The sequence below is a fragment of the Dromaius novaehollandiae genome, chromosome Z (assembly GCF_036370855.1).
Source record: "Dromaius novaehollandiae isolate bDroNov1 chromosome Z, bDroNov1.hap1, whole genome shotgun sequence".
Taxonomy (NCBI): domain Eukaryota; kingdom Metazoa; phylum Chordata; class Aves; order Casuariiformes; family Dromaiidae; genus Dromaius; species Dromaius novaehollandiae.
The window spans coordinates 41,843,898-41,857,050 of record NC_088132.1 but is presented as its reverse complement, the minus strand read 5'-3'; the positions used below and the strand labels follow the sequence as shown (position 1 = coordinate 41,857,050).

Genomic DNA, 13,153 nt, shown 5'->3' with positions numbered 1-13,153 from the left:
GGAGCAGAATGTTGTTGTAGGAAAACTTTTGCTTTGTTTTGAAAAAAAGTAATTTGATTTGGTTTCATCTGCAATACATTTGGATTTTAATAGAGCAATTGTTTTATACCTTTACAAGTATTCTCATGGAAGTTTGGTATTTACACTCTCGGGGTTGCATGATTTCCTGTGACAGACATTGGACAAGAGCATCATTGGTAGCCTCATCCTGAATTACTAAACTAATGTTTCCCATCAGCTTTATAGGCTGTTCAGCCTGCCAGTTAAGGGAAATCAGATTTCACCTCCTTGTTCAGCAACGAGGTTTTGCATGCCAGGCAGAACAATTTCATCACGATCTCCAGTGGGCTTTTCAGCTGTTATGATGATTGAAGGCTTCCCAGGAGCCCATCCGGGGGGTGCACTCACTTCTTGGGCTTGTTCGAGTTAGCGCTGCCATCATTTACAGTTTTACCTAGTGGAAGAGAGACTGGCTTTGTTTTACAAACCATTACTTCCTGCGCTGTCCCACGAGCCTTTCTCAGTACTCCTCTTGCATTACTAAAGTAAAAGAGTTTACTACATAGCTATCGCTCACCTGCCATTACCCCTTACTGCTCATCTGCTGTATTACAGAAGTTGAAATGTTGCAACCAAATTTTAGCTGTGGTACAGACTTACAAACTCCACTAAAGACGTTAGTAGCCAGCCAAAATATTAAATATATGGAAGTATAAATAATGCAAAACTATTTTAGGTCACATTTTTGGCTGAGATGGTATAGTTGTTGTCCTATTACTTATCCTACTTTGTTTCGGTGTTGTAAGATTACATCTCTCTCTCAGTAAACAACGACAAATGCAAAACCACACTTATATGATACCATTTCCATAGCCTCTGTCTGTCTCATGGATGGATTCCTCCCTCAATTTTTTCATTGCTTGTTTTGGAGAGCTTTTTGTTTTTGTTTTTTTACTTCAAGCAAGATTTTTTTATTATTTCTTTTTTCCTCCCTGGGTAGTCCAGTAAGTCCACCTTCTAGAGAGCCAAATGAGCAGAGTATCTGTTTAAATTCTTACAGGCTTTTCATTTTATGCAGAGCAGCAGGAGGAATGTTGTGCCTTTTCTGGTGCAGAGCTAAGTTTCCCACCAAAGCCATATGTCTGCAAAGCGGACCTTCTCTCTCCCTCAGTGGATCCCAAGGGATATGAGCAAGAAATGTGGCAGCTGCCTTCTTTCAGCTACAGGCAAGTATAGCAGGACATTTTTGTGACAACTACAGTACTAAAGACTGCACTTCACTTCCAGTCCAGCTAAATCAAAGCTGCAGGCAGACGTTCAGCAGAGCCACTGATACACTGTATTGCTTCCTTTCTCACCAGTAGGCACCCTTCAGGCATATATATGACCTCCAGGCAGTCAAAGTAGTTGCAGAAATTGCCCAATTCACTGCTGTCCTGTAAATGCGTTTTGGAACCTTACCAAAGATGGAACCAAGTGGAAATGCCAGAGGCATTTACTTAAAGGAGTGTAGGGTGTCTTGAGTCCCAGGTTTTTAAGCTGCTGACCAAATGCTGCTTTCAGTGCAGGTTCTCAGATAGTGCTAACCATTCTTTGTCTTAGCTTTTAAACAAGACAACAAAAAGAATTCCAAAACATAACCTTTAAGTGAAGACTTGCAAGCACCTCTCTTTGGTTATCACTGAAATTGGGCCCTTACCAGAATGCTAGACCCAAAACCTAGACATTGTCAAAGTCTGAGTCTGAATAGTGCAGTCTTGTGCTCACTGTGTACAGTGTCAGAATGAACCCTCAGTCTGAGCACTTGCAAATTTTAGGAAAGGCATGATCCTCATCCACACTTTGTAGCCTCATCCTCATCAGATACAATGTTAGTTAGTCTGGGCAACAGCAGCTTTTTCCCCTCTAGAGCGGCTGTTGCACTTGAGCATGGCTATGTCTGCTGCAGTGTACCGTAATCTAAATTCTCTGTGACAGCTTTAATTTAATTAGCTCAAGACTGGCAGCCCTGATGATGATGGCAGAAAGCTCAGGGTGGGCTGCATCAGCAAAGAGCAGAATAGTGGGCTGTGATGAGACTACTACAGGTACCTCAGCTGATATAGTATATAATGTGTATCTTGATAGGTATCTCAGCAGAGCACAGTGGGAGCTGAAGGAGAAAAAGGACGAAGTCAGCTCTAGTGTTGTGATGTGTACAGTACAGACCTACGATCTGCATTCATTGTTACTTATGTTACTGTAGAACTTCTGAGCTCTATCTGATCCCATTGAGTCAGGTGTTGTATAAAGACAAGAGAATATGTAGTCCTAATTCCCAAACAGCCTACCATCCCCATATAGGAAAGAGAGAGAGGACCAAGGAGGCCTTACGATACAGTATTAGAGCAAGTGATCATGACACACCAGGAATCTAAGTATCATCACTTGGGAGGTGCATTTTAGCATTTTTTTTTCAGTTGCTAAATTCAAAGTAGGACTTAAAATACAATTAATTTCACCTTTCTTTTCTTGCTGTTTTGAAATAGTGTAGGCTTTGTGTCAGAAAGCATACACCTATTGACAGAATCTGTTTTTTCCCCCCCTCAACTTACCTGTTCTTTCATGTTAATTTTTCTAAGGAACATCAGTCATCATATAGACTTGCATAACTGAAAAAAAATGTTTAACAAGTACCTAAAAGTACGTATGTGTATCAGATACCCGCACAAATTTGCTTTCTATTTATTTGTGCCATTTACTTTGGACTGTAGGCATCAAAGAGCTTACCTAGGGATAGCTTTCGTGGGCTATGGCTTACCTGGATGAGCATTTGAACCTAAGTCATCATTCCTTGTTAGGAACAGGAGCAGCAGCTTTAAAATTGGAGCTGTGAAGAATGTTCTTAAGTTGTTTGCAGACATATCAAAATGTTTTCATACAGGCTAGCAGCTAAGTGGATCAGTGGTCAAGGAATGCTCTGTGTAGTATAAATGGCTTTTCCTTCAAGGACATTGCTCCCAAATGCAGGTTTTGTATCACCATCATCAGAGATTTGATACCACTATGCAGTAAAATCCAGTTCTGTGTTTGTTGCTCTGCCTAACTGAAAGGCTGTGTCATATGTTTGTTTTCAGACTTTTTACCAAGGACTGATACACACCATTTCATATGAAGCAACAAATACTGTGCATTCAGGATGAGGTTCACATGCTTTGGTTTCAGCTCACTGCAAATCGAAGCCAGGCATTGCTCAGCTCGCAGGTGGCAGGCTGGTCTGGAGCATTTCTGAGAAACCCATTTTCAACAGTCTGATCTTTTGGGGCTTCTCCTGATTTAGCAGATAGTTTTATTTGGCCTCTGCATGCTTTCTGGAGAACAGAAGAATCCAGGGAGATCAGCTTTTAAACCTGGTGGTTGCTGGCAAACCCTTGACCATACAGTACTTCAGGAGAGCAGACGCTGGATGGTTAATTCTCTTACTAGCTTCTTGCATTAAATGGAGCAGTTGAGCAATATGGGCACACTTTGACTTGCCTGGGATGCTTACATTGTATGTGTTATAATAGTTTGTGTCCAGGTTTTTAAACAGATGTGTCTGGATTTGTCAACATAGTTTGTAAATGTTTACATTTACAAAGCAAAAGCTTTTCTGCACTGAAAAAGGAGAATTTTGCAGTTTTGAAAAACTGCGAAAGATGAATCATCTGTCTTTCAAATTTGCCTCAAATCATTCACAAGCTGAACAGTGACAATGAGCGAATGATTTTTTTTGGTCATTTTGGCTCTTTTCTGAAATAGTCTCAAGACAGAAAGTTTAGGTCTGATGTACACAGTTGTGAACACCACTTACTAATTAGGACAAACTGCTGCTTTTTACTTCTTTGAAATCTGCCATGTGCCTTTGCATCTTTTATTTTAGCTGCCCCTTGAATAGACAGTTCAGTGGGGTGGAGGGCTTGGGTGGCTTTCAGCTGTATAGCTGTAGCTAAAGTTTCAGAGGCCTGATGATGAACATTATGAATATTCTTTTCGGTCTTTTTTCTCTCCAGTTTTCATGTACTGGAAGTCCCAAGTGCCCTTAAAGTCATGCTCTTTACCAACACAAAATACACAATTTAAAATAACACTGTAATGGAAGAGGCAGACAGGAGCCTGACTGAAGAGTGCAGATTCCAAGTAGAATTAATTGCTGCCTTGATACTTGAAAATTTTTACATTCTTCCCTTTTTCCTTTGCTTTTAATGATAAATAATTCCCCTCAAAGTTGAGCAGGAGCCTGAAGCAGTGTTTTGGTTTATTATTTACTTGAAAACAGGATAAAAAGAATTATGTTGGAAATTATAAAATACAGTAATTTAAAAGACCTTTTTTAGAATATTTTTTTTTCTCAAAAGAGACTTTCTTAGAGTTAAAGCATGGGCTTTTACTTAGCCCAAGTTATTTTAACAAGAAGCCAAAGGCTTCTGCTTTGTATAGTATTGATAAATGAAAAAAACCTGGGTGTATGAGCATGAACTCATTGAATTCATGTTACTGATGAACAGGGATGTGCCAAAACATAGCGAGTATGATGCTACCATTTTAAAAATAACAGTACCGCTTGTGTTTCATTGCTGCAATTCGGGATAATTCTCACTTTATTATTATTTTTAAGGATGCTGAGCTCCTCAGGGGAAACCATATAGAAGTGCAGAGCAATAACATAAAATATTAATTAGAATCATGTACTTTAAGGAGAATTTCAATGTGTTAGTCTGTAAAGCTGTTAGTTGTTTAAAGAATAATTTGCTCTTCTTCAAGGTATTGCAAAAAATAAACAAGCAGCCAGTGTTTTACTGCTCTCTTTTGCAGAAATGTTAAAAGAGCCTGTTTTCATCTCCTGAGATCATGTCATAGCCCATGAAGCCAAGAGTGGCAATCTGAATGGAGAATAACTTGCAATTGTAATTTGGTGATGAGGAAGCTAGCAGGTTATACAAACCACAGCAGCGGTTTCCATAACATGCCAGTGACTATATGCTACTGCTGCAGGCACTTGTCTTTCATGTGACATATAAAGCTACTGTCCTTTAAGAGCTTTGACCATTGTGACTGCTGTGACAAACATAAGAGTTAATCCCAAATGCCTGGAATAATTTCAGTTCAAACTGAATTCCTTTTGTCTGTTGCACCATTCCTCTTCACATCCCTCCTTTTTTTTCCTTTTCTTTTTTTATATATATAAAATATTTCTCTTCCATAGTTGCTTGGCATAAACAGCTGTTTTGCACCACTTTGCCAGTGGCAAGCAAGCTGCTCCGTATTAATAGTCTCATACCAGTTTGGCAGTCAGTGAGTGCAAGCATGTTGTTGTTGTAAGCAGGCATAGTGCTGAGTTAGGTCGTTGAGTCAACGTTTGGCCTGCTGAGCGCTAGCCTCGCTTATGGGCCAAAAGACTTCTGTTCTCTTCTTGTTCTTGCCATCGCAAGGGGTAGGGGCTTTTTTTGCCACACAGAAGGATATTAGCTGTTCCCTCCAGCCCTCCTTCACAGGAAGGGCGACTGGAGAAGAATTGCCTGTTTTCTGGGGAGTTTCTTTCAGTTGTATCACATAGGATTGTCTCATCCTTGTCTCGAAAGGCTGGGTGGGTTTTGGGAGTGCTCAGCCTTAAGCTGCATTAGCTATCTTCTTCCTCATTAAACCCTAGTGAGATGAGGGGAAGCAAAGAACCTGTCATATCCCCATTTTGCCTTCATCTCACAATTAGAGAGTAAGCCTCCAACTATCTTACCTACATGGGCAACCACAGCAAAATTATAAGGGAGTTACCTGAGGGCTTCCTGAGGCGTACTGGGGGATAGAAACTCTGATAGATCAGAACTAATTGAAGACGATGGGTCCTTGTGAGGGAGCAGATGAATTTATTGAGACGATCTACCAGTGGAGTGAAATTGGAGACGAATTAACTGGAGGCTTTCACAAAATTCATTGGGTACATCAGTAATTAAGAGGGAAAACGATGCATTTTTTGAGAACAGCGTGTGAATAAGGGCTTCCAATCAGTTGGTTTGTTTTGGCATCTCTGTGTGTTTAGTAGTGGAATTTGTGCCTGGGAAGCTAGGTTCAGCAATGTTCTCCTGTATTTTCTGGAGACAGTAAAGCAGATATAGAGGAGGAACAGGTCGAGAGTAAATTAATGGGAGAAATATGGAAAGACTGGAAGAAAGCTGTGTGACTGAAAATGTAGTAAGCTTCAAACAGAGATGGCTTTTCACTAGGAGAGTAACTGATACAGATGCACTAAACAGCTAGATTTGGGTGAACCTGCAAGTTAAACACTGCTGTAGTATATTTAATGTGATTTTATACCTTTTTAAAAACAATCTGTGAAGCATGGTTTAAAAAAAAATACTAAAGCAGTAGAATTTAGGAATGGTGTCAGAGTAAATGGTACCAGGAGCCGCGTGTAATATGCTGTTTCTAGTTACCTTACTCATTCTAGCTTCCATTTCCTTCCATTAAAAAACTTTAATCTTGCAATGCTGATAAAGGTACTGTCATTTCAAAGGAACTGGCACCTGCTGGCTTTGGCCTGTTACGAACATGCATGGCTGTACATATATACAGGTATACATACATACATATGCACAGCACAAAATGGAAACTTGCAACTTTCTACATTCAAGTTTTGGAGTAATGCTGTTGTGGTTGTGTACTATTTTAAATGGTAATAAGAGATACAGAAATTCTATAGGGAGAAGATCATTGTAGGCCTCAGAAAACAACAAAGAAGTATACTGAAGTGGTTAAATACTAAATTTATGATAACTTTAGGCCTTAAAGAAAATCCTAAGAAAGCTTTCTTTTTTGTGTGCTAAGTATTAATCTAATCTAATTTTTTCTTTAGCAATTCCATACACTGTAGTCAGTTGTTAAGAACAGGGTATTCTGCATTTATTTACTAATATGAGAGTTTTAAAACTTGTTCTCATAACCCCCTTTGTTTATGCACTAGAAATGGGATTTGAATTTTCAACTCCTGCAGGAAAAAAAGCAGAACTTTTAAATGATGTTGCTCACTAATTATTTTGATGCCTTGACAGTTTACTAGGCTGCAATTGCTGACTCTTCCTATTACTCTGAACTGAAATAGCTGTAGCGTGTTCGCTGTATTTACTAGGGATGGTGAATTACCTGATGCCTGCCATATTTCTACAGCAAAGGAGAAAACTCCACTAAAAACCCTGCAAAATGCAGTAGTAACATCTTGGGGATTTGTTTTATTGTTTTCAGGGTGCTGGGTGCACTGCACTGGTGGTAGCTGTGGTTGCAAGGAAGTTAGAACTTACCAAAGCTGAAAAACATGTGCATAATTTCATGATGGACACCCAGCTAACTAAAAGAGTAAGTCGCACTTTATATTCACAACTGAAAAGGAAATGTATGTTAAATCTATTTCTGCATTTGTTTTAAATGATCTCTTGCTCCATTCTCTTACTGAACTTCTTCATAAGTGTGATTTTGCAAGGTGCCATATGAAGGAAGTGAATGCCCTGAGCTCTCTGAAGTCAAGGGCAACAGCAGTTCCCTGGCAGATTTTGAGGGTTTGCTTATTCTTTTATAGAGGGTCCTTGCTGCTGCAAGACAACTCATATAACCAACAGTTAAAAGCTATGAAACTAGAGACTAATATTTTAAACTGACAAACTCTCATACAGCCTATGAAAAGAATACGTAGAATTCTTGTGGCTAAAATAGATGAAATGAATGATATATTTCAGAATTTCAAGCTATGAAGGACTGTCCTTTAGAAAAAGATATGCCTTCTTATACTTAAGAATAAATTTCAAGTATTCATAGTTTGTGAGTGAGATAGTCTTTGCAATTGCTTTGTGTACTGAACACATGGCTCACACAGCTGCACACAGTAATGCAGCACCCTGAAAGATATTTTGTAGATAATAAAAATATTTGGAAGAGGTATTAATAAGAACAAAAACTTCAGAAATCATTAACATTCATAAAAACTATTTTTAAATTTTCCTTAAGAGATATAACTTAAATTTCTGTTCACAAATAAGATCTTGGAAAATGAAAGAACACAGCAAAGGAGGCAGTAGAAATCCTACATCCAGGAAAAACAGGTCAGTGTTGAGGAAATGCAAAAATGAGTGGGAGCTACAACATCCTCTCCCCTTGATTAATTTTAGTTATTGAGGAGAACCAATACTGAGAGGAAAGCCTTCACACTCAGAATGGGAACTCACCGGAGCTTGTCCTTACTGATGGGTGGAGAGCCCTGAAGCGGAAAGCAGGCTCTTCTCTGGATCGGGCAGGTCAGCTGTGTCAGCAGAGCTCCTCGCAGTGGTGCCACGTGGCGCTGCTCCACTGCTCAGGAGACCTGGGAAATGTCTCCACTGGAGCAGATGCTCCTCTTGGGCATGTCAAAATGTTCCTCCAGTTGTATTAGCTTCCACATCTCTGTGCCAGTCTCCAGGGAAAAGCATACATCTCCCCTAAGTAGTTACAGCGGGGAAAACCAAAGACAAGTGGGAAGGCAGTTCTTACATAGGCATAAAGGGTGGGATTCATGTAACCTACCTTTAAGTGTCTAGCTGAGCTTGCTGCTTTACACCCCCATTATAATCAGTTAAGGTCCAGTTGATACTGGGTCACAGAGAACAGTTTGTCCCTTCCTAACAGAGACATATGCTTTTGGAAATGTACACTGGTGGTACCAGAAATGAGGTGAATCTTATCTGAGTCAGTTCCTTTGATTAGAGTAGGAATCTACTGTAAATTGAGACATTTGGCCAAATGAATCCCACCGCAGGAAACTAATATGTGAAGAGTACAGAGAAACAGGTAGCTAAAATAGTCTCGCTCACAGATGGTGATTTCAAATGCAGCAGAATGCTTTGATGCTTGTCCACAATGAGGTAAGAAGTTGCCATTCAAGGAGCTGACAAGAAAACTTTTGAAGTGTAATCTGACAGCTGAGCTGAAAATTTCTTTCAGGGGAAAGAGGGGTTTGTGAAGATTGGCCAGATTTTGAGAGTCTTGCGCTCATTTGTGCCTTTTAAAGTTTATTCCATTCAGCTATCCTTCATATAAATCTAAATATCAGTTCAGTAGGGTATCCAAGTAGGGCTTTGGTAGCTTCAGTACGCACAAAACTCAAAGCAAGTGAAAAGCAAACCAACCCGTTAATTTGGAGATGCCTATCACAAATCAGTGCCACAGATACGGGAGAGGTTTCCTTGCAGCCTGAAGACAGCCAGACCTTACGGAAATGCAAGGACTGGAGATCTGGAGGAAGGCTTTAAAACTTGATCCTGCTTCCAATGAAGTCAGGGCCAAAGTCCTCCAGTGCTTTTACAGGTGCAAGGTGGGAGCTCCTGCACAGAAGGAGCAACTGCACGGCATTCCCACAGGGTCTGAACCGATACATCAGCTTAGCTCTGATGCTGCAGTGGCTGGCATGATAGAAAGCCAGCGGGAGAGAAAGTAGAGATAATAAGGACTGTTTGCCTTTATAAGTAACGTAGTAATTGTGTCATTAAACAACATTACATTTAAATTGTCTATTGTTTTCAAGTATTCCTCAGAATATTGGAGGGCCTAGGAAGGAACTGTGGGTACTCTAACATTTTACAGACCCACTAAAAAATAATCAAAGAATTCATGAAATAGAACACTAGCTACATTCATTAACAAGGTATTTTTCATCTCCTGTGAGAATGGCAAGAAAAGAAACCAGAATAAGGAAACAAATGCAGAAAAATAAAATCTGTTTGAACAGTCCTGGAAATTTAAGACTGTTAAATTGCTAAGAGAAGTAGGAGGTAATAATCATAGAACAGGAAGAGAGGAACTTTAGGGTCCTATAAAATACATCTAGTTAATTACCGTACAGATAATGCATTAATACTCCCTCACTGTAATTTATATTGCCATAAACACCAAATGGTCCTAACTGTTTTCAAGAGGGACAGGAAATTCCCAGATGCAAAGAAAGCTGGTCCCAGTATCACTCTTACAAGCAGCACAGAAATTGCTCAGCAGTCTCTCTGGTCGGGCCATTTCTTTCTGGCCTCACTGCTGCAGCTTCCTCATATACCCACTTCCCACAGGCAGAGTCTTAAGGTACTTTAGAAAGGGTTTACACTAGAATGGATTTAAAAAAACAGACATAATGCTATTTTTTGTCAGCCTCGTGTTTTTCTTTTATTAAACAGGTGAAAAATGCAGCGGCCAATGTACTCAGGGAAACATGGTTAATTTATAAAAACACAAAGCTGGTTAAAAAGATAGACCATGCGAAAGTAAGGAAACATCAACGCAAATTCTTGCAAGCTATTCATCAGTAAGTACTATTTTGCTTTTTATTTTTTGTCCAAGCATTTTTGGTCTCACTTTCTCTCCCCCTACTGAGAACTTTGCTCTTGAGTTTGCATTTTCTCCTTCTTTCAGAGTAAGACAAAAATGAGGTGGTTTTTTTTTTTTTTTTTTTTTATTGTAGTGTCTATTTAGAAAAGAAAGTATGCTGGCTGTGTATGCCCAACACAGGATAAATCAATTGGTCATAAATTTTTTCATAGGTGTTCATAATGGTTCATGAATTAGCTGTGGGTGGGTGGGTGTGTCTGGGTGTGCATGTGTGGGTGGGTGTGTTGCCACTGAGACTATCCTTTGTTGTATTTCTTTGCCCTACAGGTTAAAAAAAAAAGCTACAAAGTACAGTAGATGATAGGAAAAATGGTTTCATTTGTAGCAAATGTTCTAATAATTTCACATCAGAATGATGTGCTAGAACAGCTGCTATGAATGGGTATGTAGTGTTTAATGAAAAGCACATACAATCAAGTTCTCGGCTTACTTTGTGCAGCTCAACAGCAATCAGCTGCTTCTCTCACCCATATTTTCTTAGTGGTTAAAATCAAAAGTAGATATGTCAGCTATTAACCCTGGCATCAGGAGTAGCAAATGGGAGTATATGCCAGCAACCATTGTATGGCTGTTGGACACTGCTGGCATAATTCAGCTCAGCTCTTCCCCTCTGCTGAACACCTGAAGGAACTGAAAGCAAGCCTGAGAACTGTGACCAACAGTAGGATTAGGCTGAATTATGGTATGCCAGTCTGTAAGTATTTAGCTAAAATTTGTAGTATGTATTTGTCATAAAGCTAGCTCACTGCTAGAGTTGTACAATGATTCAGTTACTATTTCTTGGATTATATGGGAGAAAGGCCTTTTGTCCTCAGGAACCACATATTCATCATAGTGAATGACCAGGACCCATGCCACTATTTGTGTGCTCTATTTGACATACCCATCTAGCCTGTAGCAGCCATTTGTACAGCCTACAAAATATGTTTTCATGACATATTGTGGAAATGCACCTAAATTAATTAAGACTCAGTTTGAACTTTTTTTTTTGATAACTTTAAGAGCAGTCTTTATGTGAGCCGAGCTGCGAGGAGGGCTATGTACCACTGACCCACCTACATTCATGCAGACTCTCCTGTGTGGCATCATTTCGTGTGAAAGAGAGGAGAGAGAAGGCCACATTATCTTATTTCTTATTAGTAAACTGAGGATAACAGTCACTGCTCCTCTGTCTAATAGCATTGTTTTAAGGAAGAGGTAGCTAAACTTTAAAGTATGAAATATTCTACAAACCATATTTAGCAAACTTGCAAGATTAACTGTTACTGTGCTCTTGTAGAAATAGTTGAGGCAATAACAAAGCCACAAAAGCTGAGGCATTTTTAGGTAAGGGGAAAAAAATATATATATTGGCTCAATTCTGACATGTTGCTCAGCTTAAATGACTGGGGGGGAGAAGAGAAGGGGCAGGGGTTTGGGTGTAGAGGATGGCATGTCCTATGCATCCTTTGCAAGACTTGAATCCCTGATTGCAAAGGTTATGCCTTAACATTTTAACCTTATTACTTACTTATGGGGGGGTGTGTGTGTGTGGGTGTGTGTGTGTGTGCGCGTGCAAAGAGGAATCTAAAATAAAAAGCACAGCAGGCTCGATCTGCAGCTTTGCATTACCATTCAAGCCCAGAAGAGCATCACAGGTTGCAAAGTGTTGTTGTGCACCTGCCTTAATCAGGTAGGGGGAGGGGGGGAAGGAGAAGGTGTCAGCAGTCATTTTTTTTCCTAGCTGTACCAGCCAAACTTTGAAGAGCTATGTTAATAATATATTTCCCTCTGTCCTTTAGCACTTTGCTTCCCATTCCAAAAACTGTTCTATTTAAGAAAAAAAAAATGGATAGCTTTCTCAGCATGCTGAGGAATGTGCCTTGCATGGAAACATTGCTCTAGCAGCCTGCTTTCTTCCAGTGGCAGCAGAGTAGCTGAGTGCAATTTGTTTGCTCTCCCCTTGCATCTTTGAGCTTTTCTCAAGGGAGCAAGGGACTCACTGCAGCCTATGGCTCTCTTCCATCTTTCTGGATTCTCAGGTTTTTATTGGTCCCTCTCCCACACTTCCTTAACCGTTGGGCTGGAGGCAGGGAAGAAAAGAATGAAGCTTTAGGGCCAGTATTATACAAGAAATCGGAGTAGGGCACGGTAACAATCTCAAACTCACAACCCTAAAAGGTCTGAAGATATTGCCTGTGACTGTGCTACCTTCAGCTGGTCTGGGTCTTTTTTCTTCCTCATACACACTAAAAAAGGTGAAGGGGAAATCAGCACTAGAAACATTCATACAATGCATAAAAATGCGATATTATTAAGAAAATCTACAGCTGATGGGAAGGTTTCAACATACTGCAAGTCCCTTTGTCATAAATACAAGCGAATTAGACTCCACATGAGGCAGTTACTGAGTAGAAGCAGTAGCAAGTCCCTAGGATGTCCGACGTGCTGAATCAAGCCCACTGTGCTCATTTGGTTGTTTTAGTATATTTTACAGTTTGTTTTCTTTTGTTTTGTCTTTTTATTTCAACAAAATGAAAATAGAGCTCGGAAGTAAGTTGTATGAGCTGTTCCTTTCTAAATTTGCAGAATTTACCACTGTCTGCATGCGAAAAATAGAGTCTTTATTTGTGAACTTCGATAGTCTGATTGCTGCCATGGAAACGCGATCCAGAATCATGATCTTTTGCTGTGATAAGTGAAGTTCATAAAATCAGGATGTTTTATATTTCCTCTTAATGAACTTGAGAACAAAAGCCTGTCA

General features: G+C 39.8%; 1 protein-coding gene and 1 long non-coding RNA gene across 13 annotated transcripts in view; one reads left to right on the top strand and one right to left on the bottom strand.

Annotated features, from left to right (window-relative positions):
- Nucleotides 1-13,153, bottom strand: part of LOC135324986 (uncharacterized) — a 152,654-nt gene that overhangs the window by 2,912 nt on the left and 136,589 nt on the right. For 9 of the 12 annotated variants that reach the window (XR_010386215.1, XR_010386209.1, XR_010386211.1 and 6 more), the window contains 2 exons: nucleotides 8,229-8,477; nucleotides 285-454 (listed from right to left, as the gene is read on the bottom strand). The exons of 1 other annotated variant lie outside the window; for it this stretch is intronic. This is a non-coding gene — a long non-coding RNA (uncharacterized LOC135324986). The remainder of the gene's footprint in view (nucleotides 1-284; nucleotides 455-8,228; nucleotides 8,478-13,153) is intronic. 2 more of the 12 variants (XR_010386210.1, XR_010386214.1) reach the window with 2 other exon arrangements.
- KCNN2 (potassium calcium-activated channel subfamily N member 2) overlaps nucleotides 1-13,153 on the top strand; it is a 300,746-nt gene that overhangs the window by 282,527 nt on the left and 5,066 nt on the right. Inside the window, exons 14-15 of the mRNA XM_064502223.1 lie at nucleotides 7,255-7,365; nucleotides 10,200-10,327. Of these exons, the coding sequence (XP_064358293.1) occupies nucleotides 7,255-7,365; nucleotides 10,200-10,327 (239 nt within the window). The remainder of the gene's footprint in view (nucleotides 1-7,254; nucleotides 7,366-10,199; nucleotides 10,328-13,153) is intronic.